We start from the raw sequence: 19423 nt of genomic DNA on the forward strand, positions 1-19423 counted from the left end.
GAAGAACTTATAAGACTCAAAAGCAGATTATGTTCATAGCTAGATTTTTCTTTCTTTTCTTCCTTCCTCAACAGTGAAGGATACACAGCAAAAGCAGCAGGAAAATAGATTTGCCTTGGTAAAGTCCAGGGGGACCCAGCACAGGCTTCTAATGTTCTTCCTCTCCAGGGCACACAGGACTGCTTGCTCACTAACAGTGAAGTTCAGAGTAAAGTCTCTGACCAAGGAATCCTGCTGGAGGCTCAGCCTGCATCCATGAGTATATAACCTGCCACATTCTGCAGGAACAGACTTTGGGTTTGGTTTTCCAAACCATCCTCCAATTATAAGACAGTCTCGGAAGTATCAGGTCCCTTGTGCAGACTTTGAGCTGCAAATTAAAAATTAAAAGTCTTGCCAGGCGCAGCTGTGCACGCCTGTAATCCCAGCAGCTCAGGAGACTGAGGCAGGAGGATTGCAAGTTCAAACCCAGCTTCAGCAACTCAGTAAGGCCCTAAGCAACTCAGTGAGACCCTGTCTCTAAATAAAATACAAAAAAAAAAGGGGGGGGGGGCTGAGGATGTGGCTCAGTGGTTAAGTGCCCCTGGGTTCTATCACTGGTACCAAAAAGAAAAAAAATTAAATTAAAAGCCCTGAGTTTATTATTTTAATTTCAGAGAAATGTGGCAATCCTTTGGCTAAACAATCACACTTTTACAAATTTACTGTAAGCAAACAGCAAGAAGGTACATAGAGCTATAACCATCAGGATGAATAATCACCAGAGCACCATTTAAAATAGTGACAAACTAGAAATCACTTGTGGGAAACAACCAGGAATTTGGTAAATACACCATAGTTGACCACAAAATGGAATGCTCAGAGGCCATTAAAAATGTCACAGAAGAATTTATTGACATTAAAATGTGTTTAGAACATATTGATCTCTGAACACAGGAGATGGTAAAATAACAATATAGCCATGATTCCATTTTTGTAAAAAATATAAATGTCTATATATGTAACCAAAAAATACCTGTGAGGCTAGATACTGAATTGGTAGCAGTGCTTACCCCTGGAAAGGGAGGGTATGAGTCTTTCTTTTGTTCTTTGCTTAACTATATTTCCCACCTTTTTTTAAAAAACAAATCATATCCTTTGATTTTGCAATCAGAAAAAGTCAATCTATGACAATCCTTCATTTTGATAAAAACAAATCCATTAAAAAAATGTTTTTTAAGAAGCAGAAATGATTCCCAAGCTGCCCGAGGCCGTGACAGCTGGTAGGGGCCTTCACAATCCCAGCCTGAGTTAGATTCAGGGAGAAGCACAGCTTCCTCCAGTTTCGGGTCCTCGGTTTGCTCCTGCGCCTCCAGGCCACGCCAGCTCCTCTCAGCTCGGTACTTCCTATTCCTGCTGTGTCACCAGCCTCATCATCTTCAGAGCCATGGCCCCTTGGTCAGAAGGAACCTAGAACCAAGGAGGATCCAAGTTAGTGCTCCTAGTGCCATTCCTGGGCTGAGGTTGGGGACAATATCCTGAACCCTTGCTCCCAGGAGGGAGCCAGCCCTGAGACAACACCAGTGGGGACAACTGCACCTCAGTGCACCCTTAAAGAGAGAGTCCCTTTGGGAAACGACCCCTGTGCTGGGTTAAAGTTCTTCTGAGCTCCCCCTGTGTTGAGTGACAGGGGCCTGGAGAAGTCAGTGTAGGAAAGTTCTATTGCATTTGGGGCTGATCTGTTTCTTTTTTTTCCCCCTTTTTCCCCCCTAGTGCTGGGGATGGAGCCCAGGACCTGACACATGCTCAGAAGAGCTCTTGTACTGAGCTACATCCCAAGGCTTTATTGATTTCTTTTCGTTTCTTTCCTTTTTTGTGGTGCTGGGCATTGAATCCAGGGCCTTGTTGCACCCGAGGCAAGCACTCTACCAACTGAGCTGTATCCCCAGGAACCCCTTATAGATTTCTTTACAGGGGCTATGCTCAGGGTGCTGGGATCAGCCTGTTCAAGGAAAGAGGATGCTAAATATTTTAAAGAACTCTCTTTTAAAGGATCCCAGGCTGGGAAGTGCATGGAGGAGAGGCTGAGGGAAGGCTAACAGGAGAGCCTTGAACAAATACAGACAAACAAGACCCTTGGTGTGGGTGGCATCCGGCCTTTTTCTGTTGTTTCTTTTGTTTTCCTTTAGCTTTTTAGAATAAAATGTAATCTCCACTCAGGAGGTAAGGCAGCAGGATCAAAAGTTCAAGTCAGCCTGGGCAATTTAGTGAGGCTCTATTCCAAAATAAAAAGGGCTAGTGGTGTAGCTCAGTGGTAGAGCATCCCTGGGTTCAATTCTCAATCCTGCAAAAAAAATAAAAAATAAAAAAAACCTCTTTCCCATACACCACCTAAAAAGGTAGGGTCACAGGCCTCAGTTTTTCCTCTACAAAGAGAGAGGTAGAGCAGGTAGGTATTCTTCTGGGTCTGAAATCCTTGGTTCCATGATTCTTTCTGGTACATTTCTGTCCTGGAATTCCCCTGTCAATCAAGAGTCTCCAGGAGGCAAGGCATTTAATCAAATAAAGGGGAAGTGATAGGCAGTGACAACAACATTCTGTAAGAGTTATTTTAAGCCTGTCCCCAACTGGTCTGTTGTTCTAAATGTGACAAACCAAGAGGAAATGGGTCTGCACTCTAGCACTGAAGCAAGAGGTTAGCGCACGGAACTAGTGCTTTGCTCTAAGACTTCCTGCTAGCTTTAACCCAGTCAGTATGAAGGCGCCCAGATACACTTAGCCATAGATAATGCCCCTTCACCACAGGCACAGGGCCTTGCTTGCCCTTTCAGGGGGAGGGCTACATTCTTCCCTTTAAAGGAAGCTGTCATCTCCTCCCTCATTCCTCATTCATGTTCTCCCACTTTCCACCTGGCTTTTGGGGCCTGCCCTTCCACTGAAGCGCTCACCATGATGCTAAAGCCACCCTGGGATCCAGGCATTGCATTTCAGTTCTTGGTCTGTGTCTTCAGTAGCATTGACACGAATGGCCCCACCTGCTTTGGAAATGCCACCTGCCCTAGGTCTCCCTACTTCTCTTGCAGTGCCTGCCTCAACCTCACTGTGGCTCTTCTTCTGCTTTATAACTCTTTAGTCAGTCCTGCTGTGTCCTCTTCTGTTTCTGACTCTCAAACCTCCATCTCCAGGTACTTGTCTTGCCTGCAGACCTTACCTATTCAGTTTATATATGAAGCACTTGTGGACTGTGCACTTGGCTGTTAAATGAAACTCAGCAGGTGCAAACTGCCTCCCTGCCCCAAGCCAGGACGCTGGAGCAGAAGCCAGGAGGCCACCCCTGATTTCTTTTCCATCCCAAATGATTACTAAGTCCTGCCAATGCTCCCGTCTTCTGCATGAGCAAATTCTTCTATTTTTCTCCCTTATAGATTGTCTGCTTCAGTCTTTTTCCATGCCCTTGGCTGCAAAGATTATTTCATAGACAAATCTGGCAATTGCACTCCTTTGCTTGTCCCCTCCGTGGCCCCTTACCCTCTGAGCTCCTCAGGGTGGGGTGGAAAGTCCCCCTTCCCAGCTCACCTCTCCTCAGCTCATCTCCAGAGGCCTTGCTGCCTGCAGGCCCTGCTTGAGCATGTGCACACTGCTCTCCTTGCTTCTCCTCTTTACCTAATTCACTCCTGCTCATCATGGAGGGGCCAGGCTTCTACACCCCCAAGCCTGGGCTGGGGACCCTTCCTTGGTCCAATCCCTTCTCCGCACGGCTTACTCCATGCTATTAAGAGTCTACTTGTGCTGAGTGCAGTGGCACACGTCTGTAATCCCGATGGCTTGGGAGGCTGAGGGAGGAGGATTGCGAGTTCAAAGACAGCCTCAGCAAAAACATGCCACTAAATAACTCAGTGAAATGCTCTCTCTAAATAAACAGGTCTGGGGATGTGGCTCAGTGGTCGAGTGCCTCTGAGTTCAATCCCCAGTATCAAAAAAAAAAAAAAAGAAGAAGAAGAGTCTATTTGCACTGGGCATGTTGGTGCATGTCTGATATCTTAGTGACTCAGGAGGCTGAGGCAGGATTGCAATTTAGAGGTGACTTGGCAAAATGAAAAATGAAAAATTTTTAAAAAAGGGGTGTATCTCAGGGTAGAGCAACCATGGGTTTATTGTCCAGTATCACACACATGCACACAAATCTACTGTTCTGACTGTACCCTAGACTACAAACTCCTTGAGGGTAGGGACTATGAACCATTCATCTCTGTGCTGCCAGTACTTATTATATAGCACAGAGTTTAGCACTTAGCAGACAACCAGATGTTTGCTCTAAGAAGTCTCTGGGGCCCCTCTGCCTCCTGCCAAAGTTTCTTAAACTCTTTTTCAGGTATGTGGGTGGGACAGGGATTTGGGGGCAGGACTAAGGCCTCCATAACCTCCCTCAACTCAAGAAAAGTCACTCAATCAACAAATAACCTAAGGGAAAACAGTAAGTTCATTTTGTAAGTGCTGCAGTGTGACAGGCTCGTGGCTCATCGCTGCACCCAAAGACTCCTCTTAACAAATCCTGGGGCCACCACTGCTTGAGATGCTCCTGGCCTCCATTCTGTGACGCAGCTTGACAGAGAAGTAGGCTTTCACTTTCATTCCCTGAAAATGGCCAAGGAAGGCAATTCTTCCCTTCTTCCCAGAACAGGACAAATTGTTAAGGGAAATATATCTAATTAACTAATTTAAACCAAGAATAAAGGACAGAGAGCCCAAAGTAACTCTCTCTGGAGGACTTACTCTTTAAAATGAGTTTATATTTATTCAAACCTAACAGGAATGAAACACTAATCCGGGATGAGTATACCTTATCTGAAATACTTGGAAACAGAATTGATTTGGATTTCAGATTTTGGAATATGTGCATGTACAGAATGAGAAATCTCAGAGATGAGACCCAAGTCTAAACATTGCTTATACACATAGCCAAAGCTAATTTTATTTTATTTTTTTGGTACCAGGGATTGAACTCAGGAGCACTGAGCCACATCCCCAGCCCTATTTTGTATTTTATTTAGAGACAGGGTCTCACTGAGTTGCTTAGTGCCTCAATGTTGCTGAGGCTGGCTTTGAACTCCTCCCTCAGCCTCCTGAGCTGCTGGGATTACACACATGCACTACCATGCTCTGCCCAAAGCTAATTTTATGCAACGTTTTCAGGGCACCTATATTTCAACTGTGTCTAATCACACCAAGTATAAATTTTTCCATTTGCTATGTCATGTTGGAACCCAGCTCAGCATGATTTTAATTTGGAACAAAAGTTGGCTCTCACCATGTGACCAGCTCTTAGAATCCAGTAGAAAGCGAGGTTCTTGTAGGACTTGACAAAAGCAGATGTTTCGGAGGATTCAGGGTCACTGTACAGGGGCTTCCATTTCAGCTCATTGAATTTGGGCAGTTCTGGCCACTGCAGCTTCCGCACCCAGGCCTCCTGTCCTGGTAGAGGGACAAAGAGAAGAGCCTGGTATTAACACCTGGGAAGAATGTGTGGCGGGGGGAAGGAGGGAGACTAGGTCTTATAACTTGGTGGTTCCCAAATTATAATGTGCAGCATAAAATTCGCTGGGATCTTGTTTAAATGCAAATGCTGATTCAGTGGTTCTGCGTGTGGCCTTAGCACCTGCATTTCTAGCAGGTTCCCAGAGATACTCAGGCTAACAGTGATAACCTAACAGCTATGAAGCTATTTTTGCCTCTGATTCTCCCACTGCCCTCTGCTCCTTAGAAAGAAACCAGGGACCCCAGGAGGCTGACGGGGCTGTCAGGAGGACTGAGAAGGAGCAGGAATGAGAGGGGATGAGGATCACCTGGGCAGCTCACGGCAGAAAGCAGCAGCAGTCTAAACTGTCCTTGGTAACCTCGCCTACAAGTCCAAAGGCCACTCAATCCTGCCAGCATCAAGCAGACTCACGCCTGCCACATCTCGGGCCTCGCTGTGCCTGCCAGTTCTGAGACCCAGTCTCTGAGCCTCCGCCTGGCCTTGCTGAAACCAGGAGTGAGCACAGGCTGGCCGGCAAGGCAACAGGGCAGTGCTCAGGACCCCACAGGCCATTTCCCCTGGGCACAGAGAGGTGTTAGGGGGCAGGCATTGTCCTGTCCTTTAATCATAGTCAAGGGCCTCAAAACCCGAAGGGGTCAGACTTCTCTGAGGGGTCACAGCTGCATGCAGCTTCTCTTTCTTGAAGAGCCAAGGTCAGGGGTAGATGGACACAGCAGGAAATGGCCTTCCTCTTGGCACCAATGTCACCAACCCCAAGACTCATGTGTCCATGACCTGTTCCCTTCTAGCTCAATCCATAAAACAGCCTCGATGTGTCCCTGAGGAATGGTTCCTACCTATGGTGTCCACAATGAGATCGAGCTGTCCATTATATATAGTCACGTTGACCCCGGCTTCCAGCAACTCGTCCACAATGCTGATGACCGGCTTCATGAAGTCCCCCTCCATGTTTAGGAAGACACTAGAAGACTGGGCTAAATAAGGGAAAGAAGAAAGAGGTAGAAGCTCGGAATCTGCCAGAACAAGAGGTCTCTTTCAGCCCAAGCATCTAGGAGTCACCACCAAGGACCTCCTAGCAAAGGCTGAAGGACAGGTGCTCCACAGACAGGGGCCCACCGGATCTGCAGGCTGTGCCTGAGCTGACTGAGTAGATGAGAAACACGGGCAGCACACGTGATCTGATCACTGGGAGCTTGTGATGACAGCCGATGCCATCTTTAATAGGAAATAGAAACCTGAAGGTGGCTTTGTGTAAGGAAACAGGGAGGCAAAGGCCCAGAAAACACTCTCTAAGCTCGTCCACCTAGGGAATAAATTGTGTTTGGGGCCAATGTTATTCTTTCTTTTGTGCTGAGTAACACCAGGGCCACCTTCCAAGTCCTGAACGAGGTTGGTTACTTTACAATGAGCCAAACCAGAACTAAACCAGTTCACAGCTGGCCCACAGGAAAATAAAAGGGACAACAGACCCCGGGACAGAGAGGAACCAGGCAACCCAGCATTCCTGCTGGGTTATTGCCATCAGCAGCAGCATCACATTGGATGACTACAATAACAGCAGAGGCCACCATTTATCTGCCAGTCATGGTGCTAAGTGAGCATTTTATTGTTTTTTTATCACTACCTTGAGAGATAAGGGGCCTTTACTTGGACAAAATTTTTAAAAAACGAGGCTCAGAGAGGCTGAGAAAATGCCCAGGGTCAAACAGCTTGTCAGTAGCCAGCTAAGACTTGAACTCAGGCCTGGTTGACACTAAGATGTAAGTTTCACTACAGACTGCAACTCAAGACTCTGGGGTATTGTCCAAGAACAATTTGTCCTTTCTTGATCACACACAGGCAGATATGGAGCCAAAGAGAGGTTTTTGGTTTTGGTTTTATTTCCTCTTTCTATCAGCAATCATCTGCAAAAATATAGTCACCTTGCCCATTCACTGGGGCCAGAAAAAAAAAAATCATCATGAAGATAAAATGAAGGTGGTGAGCAAAAAAGATGTGCTCATGAGCATGCCCTACACTTGGCCTCCTGTGATTCCCCACGTCGTTCTGTGGCATGACAGCTCTCTGCAGTGGTATCCTCCCCTTGTAGCTTCACACATATTCTATCCTTGCATTTAATCCGGGAAAATGAGACAACTAGGTCTAGAATGAGCCTTCTAGTGCATGCATGTTGGGATAAGATAGTCCATGATCCTGGACTATCTCAGCTTTTTGGCAGATGCCAAGGAGACACCCTAGAAAGGAGCCTCCTGACCCCACAGTCTTGGGGGGATCTCACATGCAAACCAAACAAACCCCCTCTCAAGGTGCATGGAGTGTTTTTCCTCCAGAAACTCGGGAGTGCTGCTTGCTCAAGGCTTCCCTATTGGACTAAGCGGGGAAATTATTGAGGCTTTCCTCCTGGCTCTGGTCTCTTGAGACACCAATATTTCCATACTATGACCTTCAGACCAGAATGTGGTACACGGCTAAGCACATCCAGCATTGGGATGCTGGGGAGGCTGGCAAGAGAGCTGGTCAAGATCTGACCAAGCACATGAGCGTATCTGCATCCTTCAGAGGACCTCTGGCTGGACATCTCATCTGTGACCAGCTGCAGCCTTGGGCATGGCTTTTTTATCATATATATGTAAAATCCATATGCATAAAATTATATCTACCTATCTATCTATACACACACACACACATGTATAAAATTATGGAAAATCTCAAACCATTACCAAGGTAAAGAGAAGAATATAATTCCCATATACCCATACTAGGTTTCCACAATCATTGACTCATAACTGATCACCTGTCATTTCCCTCTCCACCCTTTTCCCTGCCATCCCCTTGCTTTCAACCAAACTTGACATGTCATCGACTGTCTCTCCACCTGCTTCCTCATCTGCAAAATGTGGACAGGTAGTATTGTTTTACCTGTAACATACCATCGCCACCGAAACCCACTGTGCAAATTAAGACCTCTGAAGTTGCACTTTCTTCCCTCAAACTCTACAAATCAGGTCACATAAGTACCTCCCCAGGAGATATCCTCAGGGATAATTTTGAGCTTCTTTCTGATGGGGCCATTCATGAGCTGACTTAAGGCATCTCCTTGTAGGTGTCTCACGTGGCGTTGAAAAAGACGGACTGAAACCAAACAGGGAGGCAGCGAGTCAAAGGCCTGGAAACATGACCACAAGGACATCTTTCCCAAGCTGCTGGGGAAGCTGGGCAGGAAGAGGGAGGTTTTGGGCTGGATTCACCCCGGGGTGAAGGAAGAAAGCTGGGAACAGAATGACAGAGGAGAGACTATTCGTGTTGATGACTGCATCCCGTGCACCGTGGGCCACTGAGATGATCCAGAACAGGCCGAGAAAATCTGAGAAGAGGAATCTAGCAAGATTCCTACAGCCGTTCAGGCCTCTTATGAGGGAGGATTCTAGGCATCCTGCCTCCGAAGTGAACCTGGGTCAGAAAGACCACTAAATTCAGCTCTTCAGGGATCTGACACGGTAATTGGGCGGACACAAGCTGGTTCCCAGGGGGCTGGGAGTGTGGAGTGTAGCAGAGTGCTTGCCTAGCATACACCAGGCCCTGGATAGGATTGCTAGCATAGCCTAAAAAAAAAAAAAGATAAAGAAGAGAAAAGAAGCAGAAGGCAGATCAGTGGCTGCCTGGGGCCGGGTGTGGGAAAGAGAAGTGACGGCAGACAGACATGTGGGCTCTCTTTGGGGTGACAGAAATGTTCTAAAACTGGATCGTGGTGATGGCTGCACAACTCTGTGAATAACTAAAACCCGTTATCCACTTAAAAATGGGTGAATTCTGTGGTATGTAAAGTATACCTTAATAAAGCTTTTTAAAAGATGGGTTCCTTCTGGGATGAAGACTGATGCAGGAGCTAAGGGCGCTAAGGTTCACTCACCTAAATGACTCTGGGTGAACTCTAGGCTTGACTCCATGGTAGACGTGGGATCGCTTTTAGTTAAGATGTTATAGAAGTTCACCCCATCTGCGTTCTGAAATACACAAGTACATGTGGCTGTTTTTCTTTCTTTCCCTATTATAAGGTGCAAAAAAGAAAGGCACATGGCCTCCAAGGATGGCTTTAGCTTTGGAAATTTACTAGCACCAGAGAGAGATACAGCTCTAAAGGTGCAAAAAGCAGCTGTGTCAGCCCACACTTCAGGGGCTGACGCCAAGCTCATCAGAACCCATCTTAGACACCACAGGAGACAGCCCAGGGCCCATGTCAGAGCTGTGGAGGGTCCTCAGCTGGTGCATTCTTCCCTTCTGGTACATTGGAGTCAGAATGTTGCTTGGCAAGGATCCAAATAAGAGTAGCTAAAAATCCGCATGGTGGAGCATACCTATAATCCCAGCAACTCAGGAGGCTGAGGTGGGAGGATCACAAGTTCAAAGTCAGCCTCAGCAACTTAGCAAGGCCCTAAGCAACTTAGTGAGACCCTGTCTCAAAATAAAAGATAAAAAGTGGTGGGGATGTAGCTCAGTGGTTAAGCACCCCTGGGTTTAATCCCTGGTACCATGGTACCAAAAAAAAAAAAAAGAAGACACTTACAGTCTTCTTATGGAATACAGACAGTCAAAGACAAAAAAGTTTGGCAGGCATAGGTGACTTTCTGACCCTTTAAGTGGTCACTACACCACGGCTCAGATCCATCAGATTTATCATTTTGCATGTAATTATTTCAAGCTTTGCGGGGAGACCCAGAAGAGACACCAAAACAATCCTGACAATACCAGTCCTGGGCCCCTGTACCCACGGGAAAAAGCCAAGCCATGATGGTCCTTGAGCATGTCCTCTTTACCTTTTCAATGATGGTTTCTGCTTTCCCCCACAGCTGGGTGGCCTCCGTGTAGAACCCTTTATTTACAGCATCCAGGACTTGCTCTGCGACATTGGACACCTCTGCCAGACCTTTGTCTTCCAGAAGAGACTGGAATGCAAACAAAGAACAAAAAGGTATCCTTTACTTGGGGACATAAATCTGGTGTTTCAGTGGCCAGGGATGGGCAGGAGAAACAGTGGGAGGAAGGAGACAGGGGAGCTCACATGTGAACGGGTATTGTCACAAGTCCCCCATCAGTCCTGGGGATCATGCATGCTAGGCCGGTGCGCTATCACTGAGCTACATTCCCAGAACAAGTCACATTTTTTTCATGATGTGAGAAATTCAGTAGAAAGTTAACTGAATTGAGAAGGTGGGTAGGTGGGTGTTCCCTATGATCTTTCAACTTTGAGGTGTATTTCCAATTTCTTATGCTACAAAGGGAGCTTAAAATTATGCCTCTTACATCTGGAAAAAAATGGAATAAGTGTGCTGATTTTCTTTGAATTTCTCCCCAAGGCTGCCGGTTGCTTAGAGTCTCTAATTTAATTTGGACTAATTGTCCCTAAGGAACGCTATCAACCATCTGTGCAAACTCAACTCGCTTCCTCTTTCTGGGGACAGGAGGAGGTCAGAGTGGAGAGGGCTGCGGGGCTGTTCCCCACGGAGGGTGTGAAGGTGAGAACCCACTTACTCACCATGCTGTACAGGTAAGGTCCCCAGGAGAGCACCGAATCTAAAGAAATGACATAGGTACAAATTAAGTGGGGTGTGGCTGTCTTCCCAAAGAAATGCCTCATTGGCTTTCCTCCAAAGACAGGTGCTATGTCCAGTGGCTTCTGCTGTGAAGGCTGCTGAGCTCCCCAGCACCCACACAGGAGGTGGGAGGAGGCCTTGGTGGCTGAGAGGTGAGGTGAAGCTGTGGGGGCCTTCTGATGACGCTGAGGGCTCATGGCACGTTCATCTGACCTGATACTGGCCCAGCAAGGGAGTCACACCCAGCAGAGTATCCTCACAGGCAGGCCGAGCGTGAGTGGTGCAGGCTGGGATCTGCAGTCGTCTAGGATTTGACAGCCTAAAATAATCTCCTGCCCTCGTATCTCCGCTCCTCGTGTTTGCTCCTCTGGTGGGGAGACTCTAGCTAATAACTCAATTGTCTGTGGCTCTCCACACGATTTTCAGTTCTATTCCACAGCCACACTCAGGAGGGACCAAGGATATGAGGGCACCAAACAGCCCAAGGAGACAAACAGGAGTAAGATAAACGCTTAAACAATGAGCATAGTAAGCTGGCTTAGGCGAGTTCACGGCTACCTGGTCACGAAGTGAGACAAGTGCCCTGGAGAGGTGCCAAGTAAGAATCAAGGACGTCAACATATAAAGCATATTTGAAAATGTCACTGCTTTGCTTAGAAGCCTTCAATGCCTCCCTAAAATCAAGTTCCCAAAGTCTGTGTCAAATAACCTCATGTTAGAGTGCATGTGAGACAAGCACTCTACCAAAGGAGCTATGGCCCCAGCCCTCTGCGGGATTTTAATATAGGTGCCCGGAAAAGAATAGTTTCTTGGCAGGGCGTGGTGATGCATGCCTGTAATCCCAGTAGTTCAGGAGGCTGAGGCAGGAGGATCACAAGTTCAAAGCCAACCTCAGGAACTTAGTGAGGCCCTAAGCAACTCAGCGAGACCATGACTCTAAATAAAATATGAAAAAAGGTCTGCGGGGGAGGCTCTGTGGTTAAGTACCTGTAGATTCAACCCTGGTACCCTCCTCCTCAAAAAAGAATAATTTTTCATTGAAAACTTTGGGCTATGCAAAATGGATCCTATCTCTTTACTGTAGGACTTCTCAGAGCCTTTAATATGCCTGTAGACTCCAGGGAGGTGGAGCCAGTGTTTAGCACTTTCAAAACTTATGTGACCACAGAGGTCTCTGTATAGCATTTCCTGGGACAGGTATTCTTTATTGTTCACCCTGAAAAATGAAGGCATCTCAGGGTATACCAGGTCCTCTGTGACCTAGCTAACATTCACCTCCCCAGTTTAAACCTGGGCCTTAGTTTCTTGAAATACCAAATCATGGGCTGGGAATGTGGCTCAAGCGGTAATGCACTCGCCTGGCATGCGTAGGGCGCTGGGTTCGATCCTCAGCACCACATAAAATAAAGATGTTGTATCCACCGAAAACTGAAAAATAAATATTAAAAAATACTCTCTCTAAAAAAAAAGAAAAGAAATACCGAATCATTTATAATCCTCTAGTGCATCTCATTTTCTGCTTGATCTAGATCAGGGGTTGGCAAACTCTATAAAGCGAAAGATAGTGAATAACCTGACCTTACAGGCTAGCTGATCACTGTCGCAATTACTCAACTCTTGTCTGTGCAGACTCCAACCAGCCACACAACAGGTAAATGAACAGTGTGGCTGTGTTCCAATTAAAAAAATTACTGATGTAGGCGTCAGGGTCACAGTTTACCAACCTCTGATGTAGACCTGCACTGCCCAGAGGAACTTCCTGTAAAGCCAGAAATGCTCTGGAACTGTGTGGTCCACAATGATGGCCAACAGCCATGTGTGTGTGGTTTTTTTTTTTTTTTTTTTTTTTGTGGTACTAGGGATTGTACCCAAGGGCATTCCACCACTGAAGTACATCCCTAGCCCCCCAACACCCCTGCCTTTTAAAAATATTTTGTTAGTTGTCAATAGACTTTTATTTATTTATTTATATGCAGCGCTTAGGACTGAACCCAGTGCCTCACACATGCTAGGTCAGCACTCTTCCACTCAGCCACAACCCCATTCCCCCCAGCCCTTTTTATTTTTTATTTTGAGACAAGGTCTAAGTTACTGAGGCTGGCCTTGAACCTGTGATCTACCCTCCTGCCTTAGACCCATTGTGAGTTGCTGGGTTTACAGGCGTGAGCCACTGCAACTGGCTGATGCGTGTGTCTTTCAACAGGGATTTCTGGGAAGAAGCCAGTGAGTGTGTGTGTAAGTATAAGGCCAGTGAGTCTGGAGAATACTTGCTGAACCCAGACATTCTCATATTGGGAGAATGAGGAGCAGACAATCTTCCGAGTTTAGACTCTTGCAGTTTTTTCCCTCCGGTGGCTGCTTTACTTGCCCTGGATGGCGGCCCTACTTGGCGCTTATCTTAACCTAGAGAACTCCTTGTAATTGTCCTACCCACAACCCAGTGCCTAAATGACACCCTGGGACTGAGATGAATTGCTTCTAATTTCAGGACAAGTTGGATCTGGTCTCTTGGGTATGAAATAATGAACCCCACCCTAGGGAGACTGACTGGGGTGACTACACAGGGGCAAGGGGATCTGTATACCCAAAGTCACTGGAGCTGCGACTAGTTAGAACCACTGTCCTGCAGGTTCCTATGTAGAAAAAGACTGTCTAGTGAATCTTTTCTGGTTCTCTTATTAACACTCTGCAGTGCTGGAAATGACGTCTGCAAACACAGGCCACTCAGGAAGCTTAAAGAAAACCAAGCAGCCAGGCTCCTAAGTCAGACGGAGGTGCAGTCAGAGAACAGTGCTACATCTGCTCCTGGGTGTGTGGCAGAAGACTCAGCTCCATTCTGGGGAAGTGACGTTGAAGGACATTCACTGTGAGGCAAGAGGGAGTTTGAAGACTGTGATCTACCTGAGTGTGATATCAAATAGCTGGGATTCTTTTGATAATGTTCCCTTCTAGCTAGTAAAGAAAAAGTTGTTCATGGAAATTAACAGTACTTCTATCTCAAAAAAGGAATGCTTTGGGGATGGAGGAGTGATACTTAAAGTACCCGTGGATGGGCAGATTAAGATCTGGACAAGCAATTGACCAAATTATATTATCATGCCGTGTGCATGTGTGGATATCTAACAATGAATTCCACTACCATGTACAATCCTAATGTACCAATAAAAAGTATGGGAAAAAAGATCCAGACTGGCAAATTCATAAAGGGAAATGGGTCACGGCAAGGAAAGAAGGTAGATTCTGAACAGAATGAACAGCCCTTAGAAAGCCAAGAGGCTACGCTTTCTGGTCTGGCGAGGTAATGTAGCATCATGGCTAAGTGCACGGATACCAGCCCCTGCTGCCTGGGTTTGAATCCCGGCTCTAACACTTAAACTGTATAGCTCTAAGAAAGTTACTTAACCTCTCTGAGTCTCTCTTTCATCACATACAAAATTAGGATAATAGCAGCATTCATCCTGTGCAGCTTTTGTAATGATTAAATGAAATTAGCACATGCAAAATTTAGTGCCTGGTGAAACTGTGATTAGACCCCATGAGGAAGTGTGAGGACCAGCACTGGAATTCTGAGTCACAAATTACTCTTATCTGTGCTCCCAACAAGGATTGCTCAATTATGGAACTGTAGCCCTCTGATGCATCCGACCTGATCAGCACCTTGTCATTGACATGACCTACAGAGCAGTGACTGACAGGAAGCCTGCTGGTCCTGCTGCCTTTGACCAAGGCTCCGGCAGTTTTGTGAAGTCCTACGAGGTCCTTCCACCAAGAAAAAGCCAATAGCAGCCTTCCTTTTCAACTTAACTTGATTCATGCAATTTCAGTCCTATCCTGGAGATGCCAGGCTGAAGGGCAAGAAATAACCACTCCAGGGAGCACAGAACATCCCCAATCCACCAAGGACGTGGCTCTTTAATAAGCCAAATTCTCTATTTAGGGGAAAAATACTATCTTTGGTCAATTGTTATTTTAAAAACATTGAGCCATAGTCACACATGATAAAGCATAAATATACATTAAGAGTTTTGGTCACATAACTACCACCCCCATCGACACAGGACTCTGACAGCCGAGGAAGTTCTTGTGTCTGTTCCCAACCCGTCCCATCTCTCTTCCAGAGACAACCCCTCTTCTGATTCCTAATTCTAAAGTTTGGTTTGTGAAAAGTCACCATTTGTTAATTTAGAATAGTAGTTTCCAATCAGCAATGATTTTGTCCCCCATGGGACATTTGCTGACATTTGGAGATTTGAGGGTGGGGTTACTGGGGATTGAACCCAGGGGGACTTAACCTCTGAGCCACATCCCCTGCCCTTTTTATGTTTTATTTAGAGACAGGATCTTTCTAAGTTGCTTAGCGCCTTGCTAAGATGCTGAGGCTGGCCTTGAACTTGTGATCCTCCTACCTCAGCCTCCCAAGCTGCTGGGATTACAGGCATGCACCACCATGCCTGGCTGGAGATATTTTGGGATTGTCATGCTGAGGTGGTGCTAATGGCATCTAATGAGCAGAGGCCAGGCCTGCTGCTAATAAATATCCTACAATACACAGGACGGCCCCTCTCAACAAAAAAAATCACGCGACCCCAAATTGTCAACAGCACTGAGGTTGAGAAACCCTACGGCAGTTGACCCCACTAAGATGATTACTTCAGACAGCAGAAGCCACACCCCAGACATCTGTGAAATAAACAACTCCTGTAGGTGCTCCAAGAAGGATGCTCGGTTATGAAACCATGCGCCTGAGTGGCAAGACCTGACCATCACCTTCTCTTGCCATCAACAGGATCGAGAGATGGAAACTTCACCCTGAGTGCTCACGCCAACATCAGGGTGGTGGAGGGGACAAGCTGACAATACAAATTCGTCCTCTTGCTGAGTCACACAGACCTGCCTCTGGATCCTCACTAACCACTCATTCTGAGTGCCAGAGGATATATTCCATCACCTCCCAGTCTTTCGGAATATCTCCAATTGCAAAATTCAATTCCTTTGTTGTGAGAATCTGAGAACTCAGTCCAGGGGTAGGTGCTCTGTCAATGCATCCTCACCCCACATTTCTTGGATGCTCCCGAGGCAAAATCTTTCTGTGCTGACTTCTCCATGGACCCCCAGAAATTCTGCTGCCTTGTGCTTTGATCTGGACCACACAGCCCAAAGTCTGGGCAGGGAAAGTAAAGATAGGCCTACAAATTCTGTACTTACCAACAGGGGAGATCCAGGAATCACCCAACGCAACCCCAGAAAAGTTGCACTTGATGGTCCCTTGCTGAATGGCCTGAAAGAGAAGCCAAGAAACACCCTCATGAGGGATCAGGAGCCTCAGCCCTTTCTCAAGGAGGCAGGCCTATCCACCACCTTTTCTGAGCTCGGAGAACTTCTGCCCATCCTTTCCTACATTCTCTGGCCATTGAAAGACCCAGGCACCCACCAAAGAGCAGAGGAGCTCTCCTGCGGCCATTGGCAAAACGAGGAGGAAGCGCCTGGCTTCTCTCTCCTTTGTCACAGGGTGCTGGCAGGATGTGTGTGAGGTCTGTCCCTAGTTGTCTCTGGCAGGAACATGGTCACACACCACCCATGAAGTCTGTGATCCTCCCAAGGTGCCTGGGGGCTCCTTGATTAATGCCAAGTAGCAGTCACTGTAGAGTCCTCGAGGATGCAGGGGATGCCTTAGGACAAGAAACTTGAACCCCTGATTCGTTTATTCATTTAAATATGAATCTGTCCACTAACAGGAAATTGGAAATAACCTAAACATTTATCAATAAGATGAGCTACACAAATTCTGGTTATTTCCATGATGTATGAAAAATCTTTAAAAAAAAATGGTAAGGCTTTGTATGTACTGATATGAAAATATCTCCAATATATGTTGTTGATGTTTTTAAAAAGGAGAAATACAGGACTGAGGTTGTAGCTCAGTGGTAGAGCCCTTGCCTAGCATGTGTGAGGCACTGGGTTAGATCCTCAGCACTGCATAAAAATAAATAAAATAAAGGTCCATCAACAACTAAAAAAATATTTGAGAGAGAGAGAGAGAATTATGTGTATTATACAAAAATGGGAAAAATATAAATTCATGTAAATTAGTTTACACAGCCATGCAGCACCTCTGGAACAATCCAGACGCAGCTTAATAAGTGCTTAATAAGTGCATTAGGGAAGGGGGACAAAGGCAAGACTGAGAGCTTAAATAGCATTCTTTTTTTTAAAGAGAGAGAGAGAGAGAGAATTTTTTAATATTTACTTTTTAGTTTTCGGCGGATACAATATCCCCGTTTGTATGTGGTGCTGAGGATCGAACCCGGGCCGCACGCATGCCAGGTGAGCGCGCTACCACTTGAGCCACATCCCCAGCCCAAATAGCATTCTTTTTATATTTCTTAAAATTTTTAATTATGTGAATATAAGTTACTCAAAGATTTAGGCAGGCGTGGTGGTGCACAGCTACATGTAATCTCAACGACTCAGGAGGCTAAGACAAGAGGATCTGGAGTTCAAGGCCAGCCTCAACAATTTACTGAGACCCTGTCTCAAAATAAATAAAAATGGCTGGGGAGTTACCTCAGAGAAAAAGCAGCCCTGGGCTCAATTCCCAGGACCAAAAAAAAAAAAAAAGTAAAAAAAAAAAAAAAAGGCTATTAAGAGATCTAAAACAAGAAAACAGGACTGGGAATATAGCTCAGTAGGACAGCAGTTGCTAGGAATGCATGAGGTTCTGAGTTCAATCCCCAGCACCACCACCTAAATAAATAAATAAACAAAAACAAGAACATGGGGCTTAGTGGTTAGAGCGCTTGCCTAGCACATCTGAGGCACTGGGTTCAATCCCCAGCACCACATAAAAAAGTTAATAAATAAATAAACAAAATAAAGGTGTGTGTGTATGTGTGTGTGTGTATATATATATGTATATATAATACATAATATATATTATACATAATATATATTATACATTATATATTATACATTATATATTATACATAATATATATTATACATTTTATATATATTATACATAATATATGTATTATACATTATATATATATATATATATATATATATATATATATTATATATAATATATATAACACAATGAATAGCCTGACTTTGAACATCCGTATTAACGAGAAGGAATTATGCATTTGTTTGACTTTTCCAGAAGAAACTCATTTGAGTAATCTAAATAGTCCCAGGTAATAAGGGAAGTCTGCCTTGTAAAAGAGGGAACAGAATGATAGCACTTTGAAACTTCTAATGAAATCAATAGGCTAGATGAGAATTGCAACCTGATGTTGAAAAGTGGATGAGGGGCTGGACACCCAAAGAGAGCAAAACCAACTCTACTCCCATAACCTTCTGTTGCAGGGGTGGCTAAAAGGGTTCAATAGAAAGATCCAACTAGACTGAGATATTATGATATGCTTTCTGATTTGATGCAAAACAAATGCACATCACCTATGACAGAGGTCACTGATATTTTTAATAAAGGGTCAAATATTAAATGTTTTTGGCTTTGTGGACCAACCAGCCTAAATTAGTCAGTTCTGCCACTGTGTTGCTGATGCAGACATAGTAACATGTAAACAACTAAGTATTCTAATAGAGCTCTATTTATAGACACTGAAATTTGAGTTTCATGCAACTTTTCATGTGTCATGAAATACTATTCTTCTTTTGATTCCTGACCACCTAAAAATGGAAAAGTCATTCTTAGCTCATGAGTCCTACAAAAACAGGTTGGGGGCCAATGTGACTCATGGGTCATAGCTTACTGAAATCTGACTTTTATTATTTTCTATTTAAAATGATTACCCTGAGGGCTGGAGTTGTGGCTCAGTGGTAGAGCACTTGCCCAGCATATGTGAGGCACTGGGTTCGATTCTTAGCACCCATATAAATAAGTGAATAAAATAAAGCTCCATCGGGGGCTGGGGTTGTGGCTCAGTGGTAGAGCGCTCGTCTAGCATGCACGAGGTACTGGGTTCCATCCTCAGCACCACATAAATGTAAGATAAAGATATTGTGTCCACCTAAAACTAAAAAATAAATGTTTAAAAAAATTTTAAAAAATAAAAAAATAAAGGTCCATCAACATCTAAAAAAAATTAAAACAAAAAAATGTTTACCCTGAATGCATCAAGCCTTTAGATAGAACTTCCAGTTTTGTAAGAACTACAGTGAATAGAGAAATAGGTTAAATAATTCCACAAAGAAATTGCCAGACAAAGCCAAGAAACATGACGTTCTGTAAGACAAACGCTCTAGTCTCTTCAGCACATCATGGTCATGAAAATAGGGACTGTGCTAGAGGAAAA

At 45.1% G+C, this 19423-nt stretch overlaps 1 protein-coding gene across 1 annotated transcript in view; it reads right to left on the minus strand.

The window, feature by feature from the left end:
* Window positions 1–868: 868 nt before the first annotated feature.
* The window catches only part of Scpep1 (serine carboxypeptidase 1), a 31332-nt gene continuing 12777 nt past the window's right edge, over window positions 869–19423 (minus strand). Inside the window, exons 6-13 of the mRNA XM_046420558.2 lie at window positions 16312–16384; window positions 11049–11086; window positions 10330–10458; window positions 9426–9519; window positions 8534–8647; window positions 6352–6489; window positions 5288–5451; window positions 869–1449 (exon numbers count right to left, since the gene is read on the minus strand). Of these exons, the coding sequence (XP_046276514.1) occupies window positions 1387–1449; window positions 5288–5451; window positions 6352–6489; window positions 8534–8647; window positions 9426–9519; window positions 10330–10458; window positions 11049–11086; window positions 16312–16384 (813 nt within the window). The 3' untranslated portion in view covers window positions 869–1386. The remainder of the gene's footprint in view (window positions 1450–5287; window positions 5452–6351; window positions 6490–8533; window positions 8648–9425; window positions 9520–10329; window positions 10459–11048; window positions 11087–16311; window positions 16385–19423) is intronic.

The sequence above is a fragment of the Marmota monax genome, unplaced genomic scaffold (genome assembly GCF_021218885.2).
Source record: "Marmota monax isolate L192 unplaced genomic scaffold, Marmota_monax_Labrador192_F-V1.1 WCK01_AAM20220418_F8-fsc00064, whole genome shotgun sequence".
NCBI lineage: Eukaryota > Metazoa > Chordata > Mammalia > Rodentia > Sciuridae > Marmota > Marmota monax.